Source organism: Calonectris borealis, chromosome 34 (genome assembly GCF_964195595.1).
Source record: "Calonectris borealis chromosome 34, bCalBor7.hap1.2, whole genome shotgun sequence".
Classification (NCBI taxonomy): Eukaryota; Metazoa; Chordata; class Aves; order Procellariiformes; family Procellariidae; genus Calonectris; species Calonectris borealis.
The window spans coordinates 816,063-840,070 of NC_134345.1; the positions used below are offsets into that span (position 1 = coordinate 816,063).

The 24,008-nt window shown below is 75.6% G+C and overlaps 3 protein-coding genes and 1 long non-coding RNA gene across 4 annotated transcripts; 2 read left to right on the forward strand and 2 right to left on the reverse strand.

The window, feature by feature from the left end:
* On the reverse strand, positions 1-555 carry LOC142074336 (uncharacterized). Its single transcript, XR_012670586.1, has 3 exons — positions 256-555; positions 113-154; positions 1-41 (listed from the first exon to the last, which is right to left on the reverse strand). It is a non-coding gene; the product is annotated as an uncharacterized LOC142074336 (long non-coding RNA).
* A 4,580-nt stretch (positions 556-5,135) lies between these two features.
* HSPBP1 (HSPA (Hsp70) binding protein 1) lies at positions 5,136-8,994 on the reverse strand. The gene is given in 11 exon segments (XM_075134883.1): positions 5,136-5,244; positions 5,247-5,285; positions 5,287-5,295; positions 5,385-5,435; positions 5,437-5,497; positions 5,679-5,775; positions 6,770-6,925; positions 7,278-7,499; positions 7,939-8,143; positions 8,550-8,676; positions 8,825-8,994. Coding segments are annotated over 11 exon segments (1,149 nt in total). The 5' UTR covers positions 8,980-8,994; the 3' UTR covers positions 5,136-5,217.
* Positions 8,995-9,974: 980 nt separating this feature from the next.
* On the forward strand, positions 9,975-18,661 carry LOC142074276 (uncharacterized). The gene is made up of 18 exons (XM_075134818.1): positions 9,975-10,864; positions 11,785-11,894; positions 11,980-12,143; positions 12,955-12,974; positions 13,219-13,355; positions 15,383-15,430; positions 15,520-15,533; positions 15,886-15,915; positions 16,043-16,075; positions 16,157-16,178; positions 16,270-16,330; positions 16,515-16,631; positions 16,919-16,996; positions 17,086-17,196; positions 17,609-17,718; positions 17,802-17,892; positions 17,973-18,013; positions 18,581-18,661. Exons 1-18 carry the CDS (start codon positions 10,394-10,396, stop codon positions 18,624-18,626), a joined length of 1,704 nt encoding a protein of 567 aa, XP_074990919.1. The 5' UTR covers positions 9,975-10,393; the 3' UTR covers positions 18,627-18,661.
* Positions 18,662-18,857: 196 nt separating this feature from the next.
* Positions 18,858-23,705, forward strand: LOC142074303 (protein phosphatase 1 regulatory subunit 12C-like). Its single transcript, XM_075134879.1, has 12 exons — positions 18,858-19,115; positions 19,786-19,916; positions 20,330-20,448; positions 20,536-20,695; positions 21,245-21,389; positions 21,754-21,828; positions 22,208-22,302; positions 22,395-22,525; positions 22,630-22,688; positions 22,764-22,880; positions 23,385-23,507; positions 23,631-23,705. Exons 1-12 carry the CDS (start codon positions 18,858-18,860, stop codon positions 23,703-23,705), a joined length of 1,488 nt encoding a protein of 495 aa, XP_074990980.1.
* The last annotated feature ends 303 nt before the right edge of the window (positions 23,706-24,008 follow it).

Sequence of the window (24,008 nt, forward strand, 5' to 3'; positions counted from 1 at the left end):
TCCCGCTCCAGCTCCCGCTTCGCCCTCTGCAGCAGCAGCGTCTGGGGGGGGCCGGGGGGGTCAGTGGGGACCCCAGGACCGGGGACCCCCCCCCCCCGCTCCCCCCCCTCACCTTCAGCTGGAGTTTCCGGGACGCTGAGATCTTGGGTTTCCGCTGGGGGGGGAGACGGGGGTCAGGGGGGGCAGGGCGGGGGGGCTGGGCCCCCCATCCCTGTGTGTCCCCACCCCACGTACCCCCCCCCCCCGTGTCCCCACCTTGGCGTGGGGCTCCACGGCGTAGGCCCGGTAGTTGGCCGAGGACTTGCGGCGCAGGGGGGGCGGCTGCGGGGGGGGCGCGGGGCCCCCGGCGGGTCCTGCTCCTCCTCTCCAGGGGGCGCTGCGCCAGGGCGGGGTCAGCGGGGGGAGGGGGCTGGGGGGTCCCCCACGGGGGCAGGGGGGGACGAGGAGCAACCTACCGGCACGCCCTCCCTGGGGGGCAGAGGGGTCAGAGACCCCCGCTGTGCACGGGGACCCCCCCCATTCCCCACGGACCCGGGCACCCCCCGACCCCCCCCCCGACCCCTCCCCGTGACCCCCCCACGGACCCAGGCATCCGGGCACCCCACGACCCCCCCACACACCAGGGTGTCCAGGCACGCCACGCCCCTCCCCACGCCCCCTCCCGGACGCGGGCGTCCGCCCCCACTCACTCCTCGGCCATGCTGCTGGTCGCGGTGCTGGAAGAGAGGGGCGGTGGCGGGGTAGGGGCGCGGGGGGAGTGGGGGGGTCCGAGGGGCGGGCCCCGGGGGGCCCCTCTCCCCAGAGCCGGCGCTGCCCCTATATGGGGCCGGCAGCTCCGGGGCCGATAAGGGGGGGCTAAATATAGCCCTTATCGACAACAACCCCCCCGGCGGGACCCAGGCGCCCGGGCAGCCCTGCCCCCCCCCCTCCAAGGGCACCCAGGACCCAGCCTCGCCACCCCCCGCCCCCCCAGGGCACACGGGCGTCCGGGGACCCCCTCCCCACCCCAGAGACACCCTCCCCCGCCCCCCGGAGACCCCAGGCCTCGGGGACCACCCCCCGTCCCCCCATCCCCTCCGGGGGGACCCCTCCCTGCCCCGGGGACGCCCCCTTGTCCCCCAAGGGACCCCTCCCTGCCCCAAGGGACCCCTCCCTGCCTCACAAGGGACCCCCTCCCTGACCCCAAGGGACCCCCGCCTTGTCCCCCCAGGGACCCCCTCCCTGCCCCGGGGACCCCTCCCTGCCCCGGGGAACCCCCCCCCCCGCCCTGACCCGAGAGGTCCCAGGCGTCCGGCAGCCCCTGCCCGGTGACGAACACCCCCCCCTGCAAAAAGGGGACCCGGGGACCCCCCGCCCCGCCTCACCTGGCGGAGCCGGAGCCGGGAGAGCGTGGCGGCGGCGGCGGCTTATGAATGGGCGAGGGCGGGGCCTCGTGGTTGGGGCGGAGCCTCGGGGCGGGGTCTCGCGGCGGCGGCGGCTTATGACTGGGCGGGGGGCCTCGCGGACAGGGCGGGGCCTCGGGAACGGGGCGGGGTCTCGGGAATGGGGCGGGGTCTCGGGAATGGGGCGGGGTCGGGTTCTCCTTGGAGGGGCGGGGTCCTCGGGGACAGTGTCTCGGGGGCGGGGCCTCGGGGCGGGGCGGGGTGGGGTCTCGGGGGCGGGGTCTCGAGGATGGGGCGGAGCCTCGGGGCTCCCGCGGGAGGGGCCGGGGGCTCCCGGTGGTGCCGGGGCTGGGGGGAGGTCGGGGGGTCGGGGGCGGTTTGGGGGCGGGGTCAGGCCGGGGGCACCGCCGGAAGCGGGCGCAGGCCGGGGGCTCCCCAGGGCCCCCCCAGGGCTCGAAGCCGCTCGCCCGGGCCAGCGCCGCCGCCTGCGCCCGGAAGGCGTCGAGCTGGGGCTGCCGCAGGGTGGGCACGAACCTGGGGGTCAGGGGTCAGGGGTCATGACCCTGGGGATGGGGGTCAGCAGTCGGGGTGCCGGGGGTCCCGGTACGCACGTGGGCAGCTCCAGCAGGAGGGTGGCCCCGGGGGCCGCCAGCAGCCCCAGCTCGGGGGTCAGCTCGGGCAGCGACCTGGGGGCGAGGGGGGGGCTGAGGGACCCGGCCGGCCCCCCCCAGCAGCCCCCCCTCCCCCGGGACACCGTGGACCCCCCCCCCGACATCCCCCCGGGACCCCCCCAGCCCCCCCCCTTTGCCCCCGGGCCGCCTCCCCCACCCCCTTTGCCCCCCCCGGGACCCCCTTTTACGCCCGAGACCCCCCCGGGACCTCCCGGCCCCCACCCCGGGACCCCCCCGGCCCCCCCGGCCCGTGCCCCCCCCGGCCCCACCTCCAGCCCAGCAGCAGCAGCCGGCACTGCCCCTCCAGGCGGGCACGGGCCGGGGGGCGGCGGGCGCTGCCCAGCGGCAGGAACCGGACCCGGACCGGGATGCGGCACCAGGGGCCCTGCGGGAACCGGGGGGTCGGGGGGGGCACGGAGCGGGGGGGGGAGGCACGGGGAGGCGGGGAGGTCGGACCCGACCCGGGGGGCGCTCACCCAGCAGGCTGGGGTCGTCGCAGGGGGGGTCCTCGGGGGGGTCCCGGTGCTCGGGGGCGTCTTTGGGGGGTCCCCGGGGGGGTGCCGGTCTTCGGGGGGGTCCTGGCCCTCGGGGGGGTCCCCGGGGGGTTCCCCGTCCCGGGGGGGTCCCCGGGGGGGGTCCTGGTGAGGAGCTCGTGCAGCATCGCCGTGACGTTGGCCAGGGAGATCTCGGTGGCCGTCTGGGGGGGGGTGGTGGTGCACCGTGAGTCCCCCGGGACCTCCCGACCCCCCCCCGGCCCCCCCGACCCCCCCCACCTTGCCGGGGCTCTGCAGCCGGTCGGTGTCGAGGCCGAGGCGAGGAAGGGGCCGGTCACCGTGTCCCCCAGTACCCGGTGTCCGGCCCCGGCTGCCCGTCCTGGGGGGCGGTGTCAGTGACCTTGACCCCTGACTCCTGCCCCCCCCACCCCCCGGTCCCACTCACGGCGCGGGGCCGGCGGCCGCTCTGCAGGGTGGGGTTGGGGGCGTCGCCCCCCCCCCCGCGGGACGAAGGCGACGCCGCTCTCGCGCCAGCGCCCGAACTCGTCCGGGGAGATGGTGGAGGCCTGGGGGGGGGGGGGGGGCGTGGACCCCCGGGCCCCCCCACGGACCCCCCCGGGTCCCTCCACACCCCCCGGACCCCCCCCTTCCCACTGCCCCCCAGCCCCCGGTGCCCCCTCCCAGACGCCGGTGCCCCCAGACCCCCCCATAGTCCCCGGTGTGTCCCCTCCCTGGACCCCAGGGCCCCCCCAAACCTCCCGCACCCCCCCATACCCCTCCATATCCCCCGTACCCCCGGGGGTGCAGCCCCCGTTAACCCTGGTACCCCCCGGTCCCCCCGTACCCCCCGGCGGTGCAGCTCCCGGTCCCCCCGGTGCCCCCGTAGCCCCGGGGTGCAGCTCCCGGTCCCCCGGTGCCCCCGTAGCCCCGGGGGTGCAGCCCCCCTGTCCCCCCGGTGCCCTCGTACCCCGCGGGGGTGCAGCCCCATCCGCAGCTCCCAGTCCGCCACCGCCGCCCTCGCCTCGTATCTTGTCCCGAGGCGCCGCCGCAGCCGCTGGTCCCACCCCCGGGACTCCGGTACCGGCTCCGGTCGCTCCCAGCGCCGCAGCACGGCCTCCAGCGCGTCCCGCTCCCGGCACTGCCGGTGGTGGCTCCCGGTACGGCCCCAGTACCGGCACCGGGCACCCCTGAGACTCCCGGCACCAGGACCGGGACCCGCGGGACTCCTCACACCCCTGAGACCCCCGGACCGGTACCAGGATCCCCCAGACCCGGCACAGGGACCCCCGGTACAGGCCACTCCCGGGACCCCCCGCACCCCTGAGACCCCCGGAACCGGCATTGGGACCTCCAGTACCGGCCACCCCCGGGACCTCCTGCACCCCTGGGACCCCTGGAACTGGCACCGGGACCCCGCAGACTCCCCGAACCGGCACCGGGACCCCCAGGTCCGCCCGCCCCACTGGGGCCCCCCCGCCCCGGTTCCCCCGGTACCGGTCTGACCTTCATCAGCCCCAGGTCGGCGGGCCCCTCCCGGTACCGGTCCCCGCCGACCCAGCAGCGCAGGCGGGCGGCGGCCCCGCTCAGCAGCGCGGCGGTGGCGGCACGGAGGCGGCTGGAGCCCAACAGCTCCAGGAGGGCGGCGGCGCGGGCGGCAGGTCCCGCCGTACCGGCGCCTCCCGGGGCTTCGGTCGCCAGGAGGAGGAACAGGAGCTGCCGCGCCACGGCCTCGGGGCGCTGCTCCGCCACGAACAGCTGCGGGGGGGGAACCCTCGGTAACCCCGGGGCATCCCCCCGGTAACCCCGCCCCTGTCCCCCCCCTCCCCGGTACCGTACGGTGATAGCGCGGGGGGGTTCCCGCCGGGCCCGGGCCGCCGTCAGCAGGAGGTGCCGCCCCTCTGCCGCGCCCACCAGCAGCACCGTCGCCTCCGCCTCGGGGTCGGGATCCGGGGGACTGCGGGAGGCGGCGTTACCGGGGGGGGGGGGGGGGGGGGGGGGGGGGGGGGGCAGGGCACCGGGAAGGGGCACCGGGAAGCGGGGGGGGGGTGCGAGGCTCACGGTGCAGGCGGAGGTCGAGCGCCGGGGACAGCCCCCACCAGCACACGGTTCCCAGACCCTCCTCGATGCCGGCCGCCATGGCGGAGCGCCGCCGCCGGCGTGGCCACGCCCCTCTCCCGGCGGTAACGGAGCGCCGCGGGCCAATGGGGAGCGAGAACGGCAGCGGGGTCCCGCCCCGCGCTGCCGCGAGGGACGCGGTCTCCACGGCAACGGCCGGGAGACCACGCCCCCAGCAACGGTCCGGCGCGAGGCCGCTGTCCCAGCAACGGCCGGGAGACCACGCCCCCTGGCAACGGTCTGGCCCGAAGCCACGCCCCTACAGCATCGTAGGCCCCGCCCCCCGTGGTGCTGCCGTCGGGGTCCCCCCGCGGGGAAAGGGGGGGCAGCCCTGCCTGTTATATGACATCACCGATGACATCACCACAGCCCCCCACTGCTTTCACGACAAACCCCGGGGACACGTTCAGGAGTGAAACCTTTATTACCCCCCCCCGGAGCCGGGGGGCCCAAGGGGGGGGCCCAAGGGGGGGCCCAAGGGGGGGCCCAAGGGGGGGGCCCAAGGGGGGGGCCCAACGGACCCGGGGGGCTTTGGGGGGGTCCCGGGGTCCCCCGTCACCGGTCCATGCTGCTCTCCTCGGGGGGGTCTCGAAGCAGAGCTGCAGCAGCCGCTCGCAGAACTCCCAGCTCCTCCTGCCGTGGGGCGGGGGGTGTCAGTGAGGGTCGTCCCGTCCCCCCCCCAGCCCCAGGGGACCCCCCCAGGACCCCCCCCCACCCCGTACCTGGAACTCCTCGCGGCCCCGCAGCAGCCCCCGCCGCTCCCGCAGCAGCTCCCTCCAGCCCCAGGGCGGGGGCCTGGCACTCCCGCACCCCCACGGGGAAATCCGAGGCCAAACTGGGGGGTGGGCAAAGGGGGCTGGGGGGAGGGGGGGGCACGACACCCCGCCCCAACCCCTACCCCCCCCCCAGGACCCCCACACCCCACTCCCCACCATGGGGCCCCCGGTGTTGGGGGGCACCCACAGCCCCCCCCCCGCCCATGCTGGGGGGTCCCCAGCACCCCCCGGGGGTCTCACCTGCAGAGGGCCCCCAGCGCGTGCTCGTGGGCCCCATCGTGCTCCGTCCGCAGCACGGCCACCAGCTGGGCCACCGTCCCCAGCTGGCACAGGGGCTCTGGGGGGGCATGATGGGGGGGCACAATGTGGGGGGGTCCCCAGGAGGGTGCTGAAGGGGTCCCATGGCAGGGTTTGGGGGTTCCCAAAGGGTCTCCAGGACAGGGCTGGGGGGTCCCACGGGGTCCAAGGAGGGGCTGGGGGCGTCCCAGGGGGGTCTCAGAAGGTCCCAAAAGTGGCTGGGGGGTCCCAGGGAGAGCTGGGGGGGGCTCAGGGGGTCGCAGGAGTGGCTGGGGGGTCCTAGGGGGTCCCCAGGGCAGGGCTGGGGGGTCCCAGGGGATGCAAGGAGTGGCTGAGGGGGTCCCAGGAGGGGCTGGGGGGGTCCCATGGCAGGTTAGGGGGTCCCAAACAGGTTTGGGGGTCCCAAAAGGTCCCCAGGGCAGGTTTGGGGGTCCCAGAGAGAGCTGGGGGGGGGGGGGGTGTCTCAGGGGGTCCCAGGAGTGGCTGGTGGTGTCCCAGAGAATCCCATTGCAGGTCTGGGGGGTCCCAGGAACAGATGGGGGGGTCTCAAGGGGCAGGGGGGGCCCAGGAGGACCTGGAGGTGTCCCGGAGGGTCCCAGAGCAGGGCTGGGGGGTCCCATAAAGATCTGGGGGGCTCCCAGGGGGTCCCAAGAGGGGGCCTGGTGCAGGGTTAGGGGTCCTGGGGGTCCCCACGGCAAGGTGGGTGGGGGTATCCCTGGGACAGGGCTGGGAGGGTCTGCAAGGGTCCATGGGACTGGGCAGGGGGCTTGGGGAGTCCTGGGGGGTCCCAGGGCAGTGCTGGGCTCTGGGGAGTCCCAGGGCTGGGTTTGGGGGTGCTGGGGGGTCCCCAGGCCAAGTTTGGGGGTGCGGGGGTGGTCCAGGGGCAGTGCTGGGCTCTGGGGGGTCCCAGGGCTGGGTTTGGGGGTGCCGGGGGGGTCCCAGCGGCAGTGCTGGGCTCTGGGGGGTCCCAGGGCTGGGTTTGGGGGTGCCGGGGGGGTCCCAGGGCTGGGTTTGGGGGTGCCGGGGGGTCTCACCGCGCAGGCGGGGGTGCTCGCGCAGCAGGCAGTGCAGCAGGAAGGCAGCGCGGGCACGCAGGGGGGGCCGGGGGCTCTGCAGGGCCCCCCCCAGCGCCTCCAGGCCCCCCAAGCGCTCGAACTGCTCCAGCCCCTGGGGCTGCGCCCGCACCAGGCCTGGGGGGGAGAAAAGACCCTGCAGCCCCAGCCCTGCACCCCCAAATCCCCTCTATACCCCCCATATCCCCCACCGCAAATCCCCCCTCCTCGTCCCTGTGCCCCCCACCCCCACAACCCCCCCACCCCCACAGCCCCCACCCCAAATCCTCCCTCCTCGTCCCTGTCCCCCCCCACCCGAAATCCCCCCTCCCCATCCCCATGTCCCCCCACCCCAAACCCCCCCTCCCCATGTCCCCCCACCCCCACCACCCCAACAGCCCCCCACCCCAAATCCCCCCTCCTCATCCCCCTGTCCACCCCCCCCCGTGCCCCCCACCCCCCCAATACCTCCCCCGCTCCCCCAACTCACAGGAGATGGCAAAGAGGGCGCAGGGGGGTACGCGGGGGTCGGGGTCCCCCCGCAGCCCCCCCAGCAGGGCAGGGAGGGCCCCCAGGGCCAGCGCCTGCCCCTGGGCCCCCGGCAGGTTCTGGGCGCAGGCACCCACCACCCGGGCGGCCCCCGCCCGCAGGGGGGCCCAGGGGTGCCCCAGCAGCCCCACCACCGCCTCCAGCCCCCCCAGCGCACAGAAATCTGGGAGGGGGGCGAGGGAGGGGTGTCAGGGCCCCCCTGACACCCCCAAGCACCTCCAGCCCCCCCACCCCCCTCGTGGGACCCCCAGGGACCTTTATGGGTCCCTCAGTCCCCCCCAACCCCCCTCGTGGGACCCCCAGCCCCACCCAGGGACCCTCACGGCCCCCCCTAACCCCCCTCATGGGACCCCCAGGAACTTTTACGGGCTCCTCCTCTGGGCCGCCCCAGCCACCCCCCCCCCCCCCCAACCTCATAGTCCCCCCCAGCCCCCTCTGGGCTCCCCCTGGTCCCCCCAACCCCGTCGTGGGACCCCCAGCCCCACCCAGGCACCTTTATGGGCCCCCCAGCCCCCCCCCCAGCCCCCTCTGGGCTCCCCCTGGCCCCCCAACCCCCCCGGTGGGACCCCCCAACCCCCCCCCCAGTCCCCCGCGCCCCCCACCGGTGGCGTTGTCCAGGCTCTCGCACAGCTCCGCAAGCAGCTCCAGGGCCTGTTCGTGGGGTCCCGTCTCCCCCCGGCCCCGCTCGGCCGCCTCCTCCCCGGGGCAGGGCCCCGCCAGCACCCCCAGGCAGCGCCGCAGCTGCTCCTGTGCCCCCCCGGGCCCCCCCAGCGCCTCCGCCACCGCCGCCTGCAGCCACCGCTGCCGCTGCGGGACCCGCGGTCGGACATGGGAGCCCCCCAGACCCGCTGAGCCCCCCCCCCCCCGGCCCCACAGAGCCCCCCAAAGACCCGCTGACACCCCCCCCAACCCACTGACCCCCCCTCAACCCGCTGAGCTCCCCCAGGACCCCCAGAGTCCCCCCGCAGCGTCTGTGCCCCCCACTGACCCCCCCAAGGAACCCCGGGGAGCCCCCACGCTCCCCCAGGACCCACTGAGCCCACCCCCCCGAGCCGCAGAGCCGCCCCGCAGCCTCCCCACCCCCTACTGACCCCCCCAGGAACCCCCAAGAGCCCCCCGCCCCCTCCAGGACCCCCCCCATGCCCCCAAGGACCCACGGGCCCCCCGCAGCAACCCCCGTACCCTCCCCGACCCCCCCCCCGGCCCCGCTCACCTCCTCGCCCATGGGCTCCCGGGGCGGGGGTTGGGGCTCCCCGGCCGCCACCGCCATCTCCAGCAGCCCCTGCAGCGTGTGGGGGGGCTCCCGCCGGCCCCCCCCGCTTCCCGCCGCCGCCATCACCCTGCCGCGGCGCAGTCAGGGACCGGGACCGGGACCGGGACCGGGACCGGGACCGGGACCGGGACCGGGACCGGGACCGGGACCGGGACCCCCTTCCCCCCCCGGGGCCCCCCGACTGCCCGCGACTCCCCCGGGCCCCCCCCTCGCACCTCTTATAGCCGCCCGCTCGCCCTGGGCGCCGCCATCTTGCGCGGGGGCGGAGCCGGCACGGCGGAAGGGGCGTGGTCGGGGCGAGGGCAGGGCCTTGCGCCGGTAGGCGGTACCCAGAGTTTATTGTTTGTGGTAGGCCCCACGCAGAGCTCATTGTGTCCGGCGCCGCTAAGCGACAGCGCCCTCCGCCAATGGGAGCGAGGGGCGGGCGGGCGGCGGGGGCGGGAGGGCAATAGGAGCCGGGGAAGGCGGCAGTTGCTAACCAATGGAGAGCAGGGGGCGGGGCTCCCGCCAGTAGGCCCAATGCTGCGGGAGAGGAGTGACCGGCATCAGTCCCTGCCAATAGCCAGCCAGAAACGCCCCGGCCAATGGGGCGCGGCACGTGCCGCCCAGGCGGGGCAGGGGGGCTCGGCCAATGGGAGCCGCGAGCGCCTCAGGCCGAGGGCGGGACGGAACGCGACTGGCGGCGCCGACGGCCAATGGGCGCGGCGGGGCGAAGGGCGGGCGGCCAATGGGGATGGCGGAGAGGTGTGCGCGTGCGACGGCGGGGACGGCGGGAGCGGGCCGGCAGCGGCGGGGGAGGCCCGGCCCCGGTACCGGCTCCAGCGGGGGCCGGGCCGGGCCGGGCCGGGCCGCCGGCGCTGCGGTAACGGCTGAGCCCGCCGGGGCCGGGCGGGACGCGGATCCCGGTCCCCCCCCCACCCCCGGGCTCTTTGTCTGGGCCCCCCGGGGCGGCGGGGCCGGTCCTCGGTGACCCCCCCCCCCCGGTGCCCGCAGGATGCCCCGCGGCGGCGCACGATGGGCTCCCGGCGGGTGACGGCGCGGGAGCTGTGCGAGAACGACGACCTGGCCACCAGCCTGGTGCTGGACTCGGTGCTGGGCTTCCGCACCCACAAGATGGGCGTCAGGTGGGGCGGGGGGGGGTCCCGATCCGGGGGTCCCTGTCCCGGGGGAGGGAGGGGTCCCCATCCGGGGGTTCCAGGCCCGGCGGGGTGGCTGGTCCCCGGGTCCCCGTCCCAGGGAGGGTCCCTGCCCCGGAGGGGTGCCCCATCCGGGGGTCCTTGTCCCGGGGGGTGCGGCCCGGGAGTCCCTGTCCCGGTGGGGGGGGGTGTCCCTTTCCTGGGGGCCCCTGTTCTGGGGGGTCCCCGTTCTGGGGGGGATGTCCCCATCCCGGGGGGGTCCCTCTCCAGGGGGGGCTGCCCGGTCCCGGGGTTCCTCTCCCGGGGGGTGCCCAGTACGGGGGTCCCTGTCCTAGGGGGTGTCCCCATCCCGGGGGGATCCGTGTCCTGGGGGTGCCCGATCCCGGGGGGTCCCCGTTCTGGGGGGAGTGTCCCCCTACCAGGGTCCTTGTCTAGGGAGGGGGTGCCCGGTCCCGGGGTCCCTCTTCCAGGGTGTGCCCAGTACGGGGGTCGTCGTTCTGGGGGGGCGTCCCTGTCCCAGGGGGTCCCTGTTCCGGAGGGGTGTCCCCATCCAAGGGTCCCTGTCCTGGGGGTGCCCGGTCCCGGGAGGTCCCTGTTCTGGGGGGTGTCCCCATCCCGGGGGGGTCCCTCTCCCGGGGGGTGCCCAGTATGGGGGTCCCCGTTCTGAGGGGGGGTCCCTGTCCCGGGGGGTCCCTGTCCCGAGGGGTGTCCCCATCCCCCAGGGGTGCCCAGTATGGGGGTCCCTGTTGTGAGGGGGGGGGCCCTGTCCTGCGGGTCCCTGTCCTGGGGGGTGTCCCCCTCCCAGGGTCCCTCTCCCGGGGGGTGTCCCCATTCCAGAGTGCTTGGCCCCGGGGGGGGGGTCCCCTGTCCCAGGGTCCCATCCCGGGGGTGTCCCCGCCCTGGGGGGTGTCCCCCGGCCCGTCCCCCCCCCCGCAGCAAGGGCGGTGCTGGCGCAGCCCCCTGCCCGCTCTGCGGCGGCAGCACCTCCTGCGCGCGGCCGTCGAGGGCTTCTGCCGGCGGCGGGACCTGGAGGCGGCATGGCGGGCGCTGAGCGGCGCCTGGGCCCCGGCCTTCTTCCAGCGGCGCCGCCCGCTGCAGCGCGCCGCCCTCAAGAGCCACGTGAGGGGGAGTGGGGCGGGGGGGCCGGGGGGGGCCTATGGGTGGGGGGGTCCCCGGGGGGGCACAGGGGCGTCTGGGGCAGGGGGGGCACGGGGGGGTCCCCATGTGGGGCACAGGGGGGTCTATGGGGCAGGGGGGGCACAGACGGGTCCCCATGGGGGGCACAGGGGCGTCTATGGGGCAGGGAGGGCACAGAGGGGTCCCCATGGGGGGCACAGGGGTGTCTATGGGGCAGGGGGGGCACAGGGGGGTCCCCATGTGGGGCACAGAGGGGTCCCCATGGGGGGCACAGGGGCATCTATGGGGCAGGGGGGGCACGGGGGGGTCCCCATGTGGGGCACAGGGGCGTCTATGGGGCAGGGGGGGCACGGGGGGGTCCCCATGTGGGGCACAGAGGGGTCCCCATGGGTGGCACAGGGGCGTCTATGGGGCAGGGGGGGCACGGGGGGGTCCCCATGTGGGGCACAGGGGGGCCTATGGGGCACAGGGGGGTCTATGAGGTACAGGGGGGCCCCCATGGGGGGCACAGGAGGGTCTATGGGGCAGGGGGGGCTCCCCTTGGGGGGCACAGGGGGGCCTATGGGGCACAGGGGAGTCCCCATGGGGGGCACAGGGGGGTCTATGGGGCCCGGGGGGGCCCCATGGGGGACACAGGGGGGTCCCCTTGGGGGACACAGGGGGATCTGTGGGGCAGGGGGGTCCCCTTGGGGGGCAGGGGGGGGGGCCCACAGGGGGCAAGGGGGGTCTATGGGGCAGAGGGGGCCTATGGGGGACGCAGGGGGGCCCATGGGGGGCACAGGGGAGTCGCCATGGGTGTCTATGAGGCATGGGGGGGCCCTATAGGGCACGGGGGGTCCCTATGGGGGCGCCTACGGGGCACAGGGGGGTCCCCACGTGGGTGACGCCAGGGCCCCCCCCAGGTGTTCCGGTACCTGCGGATCTTCCTGCCCGAGAGCGGCTTCTCCATCCAGCCCTGCAGCCGCTACTCCCGCGAGACCAACGGGGCGCGCGTCGTCTCCACCCGCGCCTGGTGCGGGGCTTCGGGGGGGGTCCCCGCGCCCCCCGCGCCCCCCCCCGGGCCCCCCCCAACCCCCCCTGCCCCCCCCCTCCCCCAGGCGCAAGCACGAGACGCTGGAGCTGCTGGTGGGCTGCGTGGCCGAGCTGCGGGCGCCCGACCAGGCCCTGCTGCGGGCGGGCGAGAACGACTTCAGCGTCATGTACTCCACGCGCCGGCGCTGCGCCCAGCTCTGGCTCGGCCCCGCCGCCTTCATCAACCACGGTGCGTCCCCCAAAAACTCGCCGGGGGTCCCCCCAAACCCCCCCGACCCTCCCCCGGGGTCCCAGCGTCCCAGCGCCTCCCCAGAGCCCAGCCCTCCCTGGGGACCCCCAGCTCCGGCTCGGTCCCATTGCTGTCGTCAGCCACGGGGGGTTCCTGGGGCCCCCCCAAACCCTCCTGGGGCCCCCCCAAACCCTCCTGGGGTCCCCCAAAACCCCCCTCACCCCCTCCTGGGTTCCCAGCGCCTCCCCAGAGCCGGGCCCTCCCCAGGGACCCCCAGCTTTGGCTCAGTCCCACCACTGTCATCAGCCACGGGGGGTTCCTGGGGCCCCCAAACCTTCCTGGGACCCCCAAAACCCTCCTGGGGTCCCCCAAAACCCCCCTGACCCCCTCCCGGGGTCCCAGTGCCTCCCCAGAGCCGGGCCCTCCCCAGGGACCTCTGGCTCGGCCCCACTGCTGTTGTTCAGCCACGGGGGGGGTCCTGGGACCCCCAAAACACTCCTGGGGTCCCCCAAAACGCTTCCTGGGGTCTCCCAACCCCCCCCAGGGTCCCTGACACCCTCCCAGGTTCCCCCCCACACACCCCAAAACACCCCTCAGGACCCACAGCAACCCCTGCGAGCCCCTGGGCCGCCCCCCAGAGCCCCAAACCCCTTTGTGGGGACCCCCCCTGAGCCCCCCAAACCTCCCAGGGACCCGCAACTCCTCCCGGGGACCCCCCGAGCCCCTCAACTCCCCCCCGAGCCCCCCGGGGACCCCCTAAAAAGGGTGGGGGGTCCCCGAGCGGCTGCTGACGGGTTCTTCCCCCCCCCAGACTGCCGCCCCAACTGCAAGGTGAGTCTTTGGGGGGGCCCACAGGGGGGTTTGGGGGTGCGGCGTTCCGGGGGTGCCAGGTTTGGGGGGGTTCCTGTGGGTTTGGGGGGGCCCCCACGGATTTGGGGGTGTCACGGGGGGGGTCCCCACACAGCTGGAGGTGCCACCACGGGTGTGGGGGGCTGGGCTGGGGTGGGGTCGGGGAGGGTCCCCAGGAGGGTGTTTTGGGGTGCAGAGGGGGGGTGCCAGTGTTTTTGGGGTGCAGCTGGTGGCGGCGGAGGGGCAGGCGGCGCGGGTGCAGGCGCTGCGGGACATCGCGCCCCGCGACGAGATCACCTGCTTCTACGGGGACGGCTTCTTCGGGGAGAACAACGAGCGCTGCGAGTGCCGCACCTGCGAGAGGTGGGGACCCCCCGGCCCCCCAAAACCCCCCAACCCCCCCCCAACCACCCCCGGGAGCCCCAAAACCTCCTGGGGACGCGGGGTGGGGACGACACCAAAACCCCTCAGAGTGACCCTAAAATATGCTGGGGGGCCCCCCAAATGTTCTCCCAGAGGTGAGGAGGGGTCCCCAAAATGTCCCAGGGAGGGGCCTCAAATGTCTTGGGGGGGACCCCAAAACACCCCCCCACCCAGGGGTGGGGGGGGGACCCTAAACCACTGCCGGGGGGGTGGGGGGCTCAAAACGTCCCCCTGGGAGGGACCCAGGCTATTCTGGGGGGTGGGGGGGGGACCCTAAAACATTCTGGGGGGTGGGGGGGGACCTCAAAATGTTCTCCCAGGGACAGGGGAGACTCCAAAACCTCGGGGGGGCCCAAAACATATTCCAGGGGGGCCCAAAATCTTCTCCTGGGGGGGACCCCAAAATGTCCTGGGGGGCAGGGGCACCCCAAAACGTTCTCCCAGGAACGGGGGGGGGACCCCAAAACCTCGGGGGGGAGCCCAAAACATCCTGGGGGACCCCAGAATCTCCTCCTGGGGGGGACCCCAAAACCTGGGGGGGGCACAGGGAGAACCCCTGTCCCTGGGGGGGGCGTGGGTGGATATTGGGGTCCCGGAGGCCCCCCCTGACCCCCCCTTCCCCCCCCCAGACGGGGTGAAGGCGCCTTCCGGCAGCGGGGGAGGGGCGCGCAGCCCCCCCCGTCCCCCCCGGCGCCCCCCAAGTACGACCTGCGGGAGACGGAGGGGCGCCTGCGCCGCGTGGGGGGGGGGCCCCCGCCGCCCCTCCCCCGCCGCCGCCGCCGCCCCCCGCGGCCCCCCCAGCCCCGCGTCGCCCTCCACGACTGCGGGGGCTGCGGGGGGGGCTGCCGGCTGCGGGGGGAGCCCCGCGTGCGCCTGGGCCGCCTGCCCCCCCCCCCCGCGCCCCCCCCGCCTCCCCCCCCGGGCCCCCCCGACCCCAAACTCTCCCTTTACGCCCACGTGCGGCTGGGCCCGGCGGGGGGAGGGGCGGGGGGGCGGGGGGCGGTTTTGGGGGGCCCCCCCCGCCTGCGGCTGGTGGTGACGCACGGGGCCATCGCCCTCCAGCTGGGCCCCGATGCCTCCGCCTGAGGGGGGGCCCCCGCTTTGGGGGGGGCACCCCCTGCTTTGGGGGGACACCCCACTTTGGGGGGGCACCCCACTTCGGGGGGCCCGGCCCCACACCTACCTCTGCCCCCCCCATGGCGCCGGACGCCAGGGTCCCCCCTCACGGTGTCGGGGGCGGGGGGGCCCCCACGGTGGGGGGAGGGGGGGGTCTGCGGTGCTGGGGGAGGGGGGGAGGGGAAACGAGGGGTTTGTTTTGTACCAAAATAAACGAAATTGGAGCAAAGCAGCGGCTGCGGGTGAGTGTTGGGGGGTGACCCCCCCGCCCCTCCCCCCACCCCCCGCGGGGGCACCCACGTGTGGGGGGTGGGGAGTGACCGTGCGCCCCCCCTTCCCCCCCCCGGGGGTCCCCAACAAAGGGCAGGAGCCCCGACAGGTGCGGGGGTGGGGCGGTGACGTCAGGGGACAGGAATAGCGCCCCCTCCCCCACCCCTCCCCTCCCCCCTTTGTCTTCACCCAAAATGGTCCCGGCTGCCCCCCCCCCCCAGTCAGGCCCCTCAGTGCCCCCCAAGTGGGCACCGGGCCCCCCACGTCCGGGGCTGAGCCCCCCCTCCCCCCGCAGCGCGGTGTCCGGTGTCGGTGACATTTCGGTGGCATCTCGGGAACAATGGGGGGGAATTTGGGGGGGGGGAAGGGGGGGGTGACATCATGGGGGGGGTGGGGCAGCCCCTGATAAAGGGACCCCCGGGGTGGGGGGGGGGTCGACTCCAGCGGAGCCCGAGGGAGAGACCCCGCCGGTGGGGGAGGGGGTCATGGGGGGGGGATGGGGGTCTCGGGGGGGAGGGGCGCAGCCCCCCCATCTCCTGACACCCCCCCCACCTCCTGACACCCCCCCCCCGTCTCCCCAGGACCCCCCGACCCGCAGCCATGTCGGAGGCCGAGGAGGAGTACGAGGAGTGAGTGACCCCCCCCCAGTGCTCCCAGTGCCCCCCACTGGGATGGGCCCCCCCCTGGCCCCCCCTCACCCCTCTCCTTCCCCCCCCAGGGAGCAGCCGGAAGGTGAGTGACCCCAGCCCCTAACGAAGGGGCGCGAGCGCAGCCCCCAATTAACCCCCCCGGCTAACGAGCTCGTGGTGACGAGGCACGCGGTAACCCCCAAAGCGCTAACGAACCCCAAAACGCCTTAACGACCCCCCACCGCAGCAATGAACCCCCAAAGCGCTAATTAACGCCGCGAACGAAGGGGCCTGGCGGCAGGGCCGGGGCTGAAGCCGCTAACGAGGGTCGGGGAGGTCTTGGGGGGCTGTAGCGAGTCCCGGGGTGTTAATTACTGTCTCATTAACGGCTCTGGTTAATTAACACGGGGGGGTCGGGGGGGGCCTGGCCCCGTGTCCCCCCCCATCTCCCACAGAGGAGGAGCCGGCGGAGGAGGAAGAGGAAGGTGAGTGCGGGGGGGGACCCCCCCTAGCCCCCCCAAATCCACGGGACCCCCCGGGTCCCGGTGGGGGGTCATGGGGGTCCCCCAGCCCCTCACCCTCCGCTCTCTCCCTGCCCCCCCCCCCCCGCAGCATCGGAGCCCCCCAAACCGCCGGAGGAGCCAGGTACGACCCCTCCCCCCCCGCGACCCCCCCCGCCCCCTCTGACCCCCCCAACCCCCCCTGACTCCTCTTTCCCCCCCCCAGAGGAGGAGCGGCCGCGGCCCCGGTGAGCGGGGGAGGGTCAGGGGGGGTGGGGCAGCCCTGCTGCCCCCCCAGACACCCCTTGACCCCCCCCCGCTGCCCCCCGGCCCCCCCAGGCCCGTCATGCCCCAGCTGGCCCCCCCCAAGATCCCCGAGGGGGAGAGGGTCGACTTCGATGTGAGTGGGGGGCTGGGGGGGGTCGCTGTGGGGGGTCGCTGTGGGGGTCGCTGTGGGGCTGGGGGGATCACTATGGGGCTGGGAGGGCCCCGCTGTGGGTGGCACCGGGGGGTCCCTGGGGGTGACGGTGGGGGTCGGTGTCCCCACGGGTGACCGTGCCCCCCCCGTGGGTGTCCCCCCCCAGGACATCCACCGCAAGCGGATGGAGAAGGACCTGCTGGAGCTGCAGACCCTCATCGACGCCCACTTCGAGCAGCGGCGCCGGGAGGAGGAGGAGCTGGTGGCCCTGATGGAGCGGATCGTGGGTCTGGGGGCCGTGGGGGGGGGGGCCGGGGGTCGCCAGGGGGGGCCGTGGGTCACGGTGGCAGCGTGGGTCTGTGGGACCCCTGTGGGTCCCCACGGGTGACAGTGGTGGGTGGCAGCGTGGATCTGTGGGTCCCCGTGGGTCCCTGCAGGTGGCTTTGTGGGTCCCCATGGATGGCACTGTGGGTCCCCGTGGGTCCCCGTGGGCCCCCGCGGGTGGCACTGTGGGTCCCCGCGGGTCCCCACGGGTGACGCGGGTCCCCACGGGTGACGCGGGTGCCCCAGGAGCGCCGTCGGGCCGAGCGCAACGAGCAGCTGCGGAGCCGGACGGAGAAGGAGCGGGAGCGGCAGGCACGGCTGGCGGTGAGTGGGGAGGGGGGCGGCGGGGAGGGGGACCCCCGGGCCCCCCACGTCCCCCCCGTGTCCCCCCACATCCCCCCGTGTCCCCCCAGGAGGAGAAGCTGCGCAAGGAGGAGGAGGAGGCGAAGAAGCGAGCGGAGGACGACGCCAAGAAGAAGAAAGTGCTCTCCACCATGCCCCACTTCGGGGGGTACCTGGTCAAGGTGGGGGGGCCCGGCCCCACAGGGACACCCCTGGGGCAGGGGGGGACCCCCAGTGAGGCAGGAGGAGCCCCCAAAGCCCCCAGCCTGCGGCAGCCCCATAGGGCTCCCCAGGGCACCCCATAGGGTGCCCCATAGGGTGGCCCACAGCCCCTTTTGGGCACCCCATAGGCTGCCCCATAGCCCCCATAGGCTGCTCCATAGGGCATCCCATAGGCTGCCCCATAGGGTGCCCTATAGCCCCCATAAGGCACCCCATAGCCCGCCCCATAGCCCCATAAGCTGCCTCATAGAGTGCCCTATAGCCCCCATAAGGCACCCCATAGCCCCATAGGCTGTCCCATAGCCCCATAAGCTGCCCCATAGGGTGCCCTATAGCCCCCATAGGGTGCCCCATAGGCCCCCCCGTCCCCAGGCGGAGCAGAAGCGGGGCAAGCGCCAGACGGGGCGGGAGATGAAGCTGCGGATCCTGGCCGAGCGCAAGCGGCCCCTCAACATCGAGCACCTGCGGGAGGACGAGCTCAGGTGGGGCCCCTCCCCCCCCCCGGCCTCCCCCCCGCCCCCCACTGACCCCCCCTGACCCCCCCGGACCCCTGCCCGCCCCCCAGGGACAAGGCCAAGGAGCTCCACGACTGGATCCAGCAGCTCGAGTCCGAGAAGTTCGACCTGATGGAGAAGCTGCGGAAGCAGAAATACGAGGTGGGGGGAGGGGACGGCCCTGGGGGGGGGGTTGGGGTCCCTGGGGGGTGGGGCCGGGGTTCACACTTACCCCTCCCCAGATCAACGTCCTGTACAACCGCATCAGCCACGCGCAGAAATTGTAAGGGGGGGTCCCGGGGAGGGCTGGGGGGGCCCGGGGGGGGGGAGTTGGGGGTCCCGGGGGGGTGTTGGGGGGTCCCTGGAGGGGGTCTTGGGTGTCCCTGGGGGTGTGTTGGGGGTCCTGGGGGGAATTGGGGGTACCTGGGGCGGGTTGGAGGTCCTGGAGGTGGATTGGGGGTCCCGGGGGGGGGGAATTGGGCGTCTTGGGGGGGGGTTGGGGGTCCCTGGGGGGAACTGGGGGTCCCTGGGGGGGAATTGGGGGTCCCTGGGGGGGATTGGGGGTCCCTGGGGGGGGAACTGGGGGTCCTGGGGGGGCACTTGGGGGCGTTTGAGGGGGGTCTGGGGGTGGGGGCGGGGTACCGGGGGCTGTGGGGAAGGGCCCGGGGGGTGTTTGGGGCTCGGGGGGTACGAGGGGCCTTTGGGGGCGTGAGGGGGGGCCCGCGGGGGTCTTGGGGGTCCTGGGGGAGTATTGGGGGGTCGGGGGGGGCTGGGGGGGCGTGCGGGGGGGGTTTGGGACCGGGGAGCACTTGGGGGGTCCCGGTCCCACCCCCGCTCCCCCCCCCCGCAGCAAGAAGGTGGTCGGCAAGGGCCGCGTCGGCGGCCGTTGGAAGTGACCCCGCCCCCAATAAACGTCACATCCGGCCTCCGCCTCATTGCATCCGCCCATTGGGAGGGGAGGGGAGGGGAGGGGGGCGTGGTCCGCCGCTTTCCCGCCCTGCCCCGCGCCGCCCCGGCACCCCCCGCGCGCGCGCCGTTGCCATGGCGCCCCGCCCCCGCGCTTCCGGCGCCGCCCCCTACGGCAGCCGGGCGGGGCCCCGCGGCGGCGGCGGCGGCGGGGGGCGGCGATGGCGGCGGCGGCGGCGGCGGCGCGGGAGCGGCGGCGGGAGCAGCTGCGGCGCTGGGAGGCGGCGGCGGCGGCGGCCCCCCCGCCCCCCCCGGCCCCCCCGGCCCCGCGGGCCCGCGCCGTCCGCTTCGAGCGCGCCGCCGAGTTCCGCGCCGTCTGCGCAGGCGCCGACCTGGCGGAGGCGCGCGCCATGGTGCGGGCGGGGGGGCGCGCGCTGCTGGGCGGGGCCAACGCCGACGGCATCAGCGCGCTGCACCAGGTGGGAGGGGCGGGGAGAGGGCGGGGCCTGCGGGCGGAAGGGGTGAGTGGGAGGGGCCGCGGTTACCTGAGGGAGTGGGCGGGGCTTGGGGAGGGTAACGGGGAGGGGCCGGGGTTGCCAGGGGAGGGGGCGGGGCCTGCAGGGGGCGCGGTTACCTGAGCGAATGGGCGGGGCTCGCGGGGGGTAACGGGGAGGGGTGGGGCTACGTGAGTGAGTGGGCGGAGCCTGCGGAGGGTGAGCGGGGTTACCTGGGTGAGTGGGCGGAGCCAGCAGAGGGAGGGCGGGGTTTCTAGGTGAGTGGGCGGAGCCTGCGGCGGGCGAGAGGGGGCGGGGTTTGCCTTGGCGAGGGGGCGGGGCCTGCACAGGGGAAGTGGAATGGAGGCAGGGAGGGGGCGGGGTTGCCTGAGTGATGGGTGGGGCCTGCAGAGGGAGGGCGGGGCTTGGCACAGAGAGGGGCGGAGCCGGAGGGGTCTGAGGGGCTGCGGGTCGATGCTGGGGGGGGGGCGGGGGGTCCCGGGGGGTGGAACGATGACACCCCGGGGGGTTCCCAAATATTGGGGTCCCTGAGGGGGGACGACGACACCCTGGGGGGGTCCCTGGGGGGGGTCCCGGGGGGGGGACACACCCCGGGGGGGTTCCTGGGGGTCCCGCTCCCGTGACCCCCCCCCAGGCCTGCATCGACGAGAACATGGAGGTGGTGCAGTTCCTGGTGGAGAGCGGGGCCGACGTCAACCAGGCCGACAACGAGGGCTGGACCCCCCTGCACGTGGCCGCCTCCTGCGGCTACCGGCACATCGCCCAGTGAGGGGCTGGGGGGGCTGGGGGGGCCTGGGGGGGCTGGGGGGCTGGGGCTTATAGGGGGGCTATGAGGGGTATGGGGCTGGGGGCTATGGGGGGGGGGCTACGGGGTGGGGAGGGGGCTATGGGGGGGCTATGGGGGTCTCTGGAGTGGGGGGGTCTCTGGGGCTGGGGGCTATGGGGGGGCTATGGAGTGGGGAGGGGGCTATGGGGGGGCTATGGGGAGGTCTCTGGGGCTGGGGGCTATGGGGGGGCTATGGGGGGTCTCTGGGGTGGGGGGCTATGGGAGGTCTCTGGAGTGGGGGGATCTCTGGGGCTGGGGGGGGCCATGGCGCTCTCCATCCCGATGCCCAGGTGAGTGGGGCTGGACCCCCATGACCTGTGACCCCTGACCCCGCCGTGACCCCCCCCCCCAGGTACCTGCTGGAGCACGGGGCGGACGTGGCGGCGGTGACGAGCGACGGGGAGCTGCCGCTGGAGGTGGCCGAGGACGAGGGGCTGGAGGCGCTGCTGCGGGCCGAGGTGGCGCGGCGAGGTGGGCGGGGCCGAGGGGGGCGGGGCCGAGGGGCTGGGTGGGTGTGTCCCGGCCACACCCGCTCACGCCCCGGCGGCCCCGCCCCAGGGGTGGACGTGGCGGCGGCCAAGCGGGCGGAGGAGGAGCGGATGCTGCGGGACACGCGGCGCTGGCTGGACGCGGGGGAGATCCGGGACGCCCGGCACCCCGCCACCGGCGCCAGCGCCCTGCACGTGGCCGCCGCCAAGGGCTACATCGAGGTCATGAGGTGGGGGGGCCGCGGCCGGGGGACCCCGGGGTCTGGGGGGGCCTGGGGTCTGGGGGGGCCCCGGGGTTTGGGAGGGTTCCAGGGTCTGGATGGACCCAGGGGTCTGAGGGGGGACCGAGAAGTTTAGGGGATCCCTGGGGCCTGGGGGGACCCAGGAGTTTGGGGGGGCTCCAGGAGTTTGGGGGGGCCCTGGGGTCTGGGGAGGACCGAGGACTTTGGGGGACTCAGAAGTCTGGGGGGACCCTGGGGTGTGGGGAGACCCTGGGGTGTGGGGGGACCCCGGGGGTCTGGGGGGACCCCGCGATCTGAGACGGGACTGAGAAGTTTGGGGGGGCCCTGGGGTCTGGGGGGGCCCCGGGGTCTGGGGGGGATCCAGAAGTGTGGGGGGTCCCTGGGGTGTGAGAGGGTCCCCGGGGTCTCGGGGGTCCCTGGGGTCTGGGGGGGCCCAGGAGCCTGGGAAGGGCCCCAGCCCCCAAAAAGCGCCCCAGGCATTTGCGGGGGACCCCCGCCCCGGCGCAGGGGGATCCCCGACACCCCCCCCCGGCGCAGGCTGCTGCTGCAGGCCGGCTACGACCCGGACGTGCGGGACAAGGACGGGTGGACGCCGCTGCACGCGGCCGCGCACTGGGGCGTGGAGGAGGCCTGCAGGCTGCTGGCCGAGCACCTCTGCGACATGGCCCCCCGCAACAACGTGGTCAGGGGGCTGGGGGGTCCCGGGGGGGCTGGGGGGGGACCCAAGGGTCTCTACGGGGGGGCTGGGAGGGTTTGGGGGGCTGGGGGGGGTCCCCAGGGGTCTGGGGGAGCCTGGAGGGGGGGCCCAAGGGTCTCTACAGGGGGGCTGGGGGGCACCCAGGGGGCTGGGGGGACCTGGGGGGGGCCCAGGAGTCTCTACAGGGGGGCCGGGGGGGTTCAGGAGGGCTGGGGGGGGGCCCAGAGGCTTCCCAGGAGGCTCGGAGTGGGTTTGGGTGGGGCTGGGAGGGGGCCCAGGGGGTCCACAGGGGCCGGGGGGGGCCTGGGGGTCTCTGGGGGGGGTCCTTGAGCAGCCCCGCCCCCCCCAGGGCCAGCGCCCCTGTGACTTGGCCGACGAGGAGACGCTGCCCCTGCTCGAGGAGCTGCAGCGGCGGCAGCACCACGTGAGCCCCCGGGACCCCCAACCCCCCCCGGGACCCCCAACCCCCCTGGGACCCCCTGAGACCCCCAAGATCCCCTGGGACACACACACCCCCCCCCCCCCGGGACCCCCAAGATCCCCCAGGGGGGTCCCAAACCTGGGGGCGGTCCCCTGACACTGGGGAGGGACCCCCACCCCCAACCATCAGCTTTGGGGGGGCCCCTGAGCCATTAGGGGGTCCCAACCCCCCAGGAGCCCCCCCCACCCCAGGGGACAGACCCCAACCCCACTGGGGGGGCCCCAGGCCTGGTCGTGATCCGGGGGGGGGGGGGGGGCGCGGAGGGGTGTTGGGGGGGATCGGAGGAGGGGTCTTGGGGTCCTGACCCCCCGCCCCCCCGCAGCTGCGCAGCCAGAAGGAGCCGGGGGCGGCGCCCGCCCCGATGGCGCCCGATCCCGAGGGCACCCCGACCCCCGCCTGGGGCGGCAAGCACCGCCGGTGAGCCCCCCAACCCCCCCCGACCCCCCAAAACCTCCCCTAACCCCCCCACACCCCCTCAGACCCCCCAAAACCCCCCTGACCCCCCCCAGGAGCTCCGTCTGCCGCATGAGCAGCCGCGCCAAGATGTCGGTGCAGGATCAGTCCAAGGAGCGGCCGGGGCCCCTCCCCCCCCCGGGGGACGAGGACGAGGAGGGGGGTGACGGCGCCCCTCCCCCGCAGGGTGAGCCCCGGGGGGGAGGGGTGCCTGGGGTTACTCTGGGGGCGGGGGGGGGGGTCTCGGCGCAGCCCCTCACCCCCCATCTCCCCCCCTCTCCCCCCACCCAGACCCCCCCGCGGCGCCGCCCCCCCCGAGCTGCCCCCCCAACGGCCCCCCCGCCGGGAAGGTAAGGCTCCGCCCCCTCCCGTCCTTACATGGGCAAAGGGGTGGGGTGAGGGGGTGGGGCTGATGCCCCCCCCAGCCCCCCCCCGGGGGTCTCTGCAGGACGGGCAGCCTGGGGGCGCTGCCCCCCCCCACCCCGCCCGCCGGCGCCGTCCGTCGCTCCGCCTCCTCGCCCCGCCTCGACGCCCCGCCCCAGGTGAGCCCTGGACACGCCCCTTTTTCTCCTGGACCCGCCCCCTCCCCACAGGGCCCCACCCCTTTCCGTGGGACACGCCCCGTTCTGCAGGTTCTCCCCAGGCTATGTCCTCTCCTGGCCACGCCCCTTGGGCTCCACCCATCTGGGCTCCACCCCCTCCTTGGGCTCCACCCCCCTGGGTTCCACCCCTGCCTTGGCTCCTCCTGCTCTGGCTCCGCCTCTCTCCTCCTTGGCTCCACCCATGTTTGCACCACGCCCCATCTTTGGCTCCGCCCTTTCTTTGCCCCACGCCTTGCAGTCTGGGCTCCACCCCTATGGTGACTCCACCCCTTTACTTGGCTCCACCCCCTTCCTCCTTGACTCCACCCCTGTATTTACTTCACGCCTTTTTCTGAGCTCCACCCCTTTCTGACTCCACCCTTTTCTTGGCCCCACCCCTTTCCTTGTTGATGTCACCGTTTTCCTGGCCCCACCCCCTTTCCTGCTTTGGCCACGCCCCCCCAGCAGCAGGAATTCTGGGAGCTGCTGCAGGAGTGGACCCGCGCCCCGATTGGCCCAGGCTCAGCCAATAAGAGCCTGGCCTCAGAGCCAGCCAATCGGGAAGAAGGGACCCTGTCAGGTGACCTGGTAGGAAGCTCCACCCACTGCTCACTGAGGGGGCGGGGCTTGGTTTAACCCCATCCTCCCTGGCTGGGAGGGGGGAGGGGTCACTCCCACCCCTCCCCCGACACCTGCGCCCCTCCCCCGCAGAGCAAGGAGCCGCGCCTCGCCCGCGTCCCCCCGAGCCCCGCCCGCCGCCGCTGCGCCCCGCCCACCGCCGCGTGAGTCCTGCGGGCAGGGGGAGGGAGGGGGAGGGAGGGGGTGGGCGGGGTGGGTGTCCCGCTGTGGGGGAGGGGCAGCGCGAGGTGACGCTCCCTCCCCGCAGCCCCCCCGACGGCGACCTCCCGGCGCCCCCCAGCACCGCCGAGCCCCGCCCCCGCAGGTCAGCGCCTCCCCTCCCCCCACCCCCCCTGCCGTGGGTCGCGGAGGCCTGGGACCCTCCCCCCGCCGTGGGTCCCACACCCCCGCCCCCCCCCCAGGTCCTACCAGGCGCCCGCGCGGGACGAGGAGTCGGAGTCGCAGCGCAAG

Coding starts and splice junctions, on each gene's coding strand:
- LOC142074276 (XM_075134818.1), top strand. CDS start 10,394: ATGGGGGTCCCCGTTCTGAGGGGGGGTCCCTGTCCCGGGGGGTCCCTG. Junction 16,331..16,514: donor GGGAGAGGGTCGACTTCGAT/GTGAGTGGGGGG, acceptor GTCCCCCCCCAG/GACATCCACCGCAAGCGGAT. Junction 17,719..17,801: donor CTGCGGGAGGACGAGCTCAG/GTGGGGCCCCTC, acceptor CCCGCCCCCCAG/GGACAAGGCCAAGGAGCTCC.
- LOC142074303 (XM_075134879.1), top strand. CDS start 18,858: ATGGCGGCGGCGGCGGCGGCGGCGCGGGAGCGGCGGCGGGAGCAGCTG. Junction 22,689..22,763: donor ACGGCCCCCCCGCCGGGAAG/GTAAGGCTCCGC, acceptor TGCCCCCCCCAG/CCCCCCCCCGGGGGTCTCTG. Junction 23,508..23,630: donor GGACCCTGTCAGGTGACCTG/GTAGGAAGCTCC, acceptor CCTCCCCCGCAG/AGCAAGGAGCCGCGCCTCGC.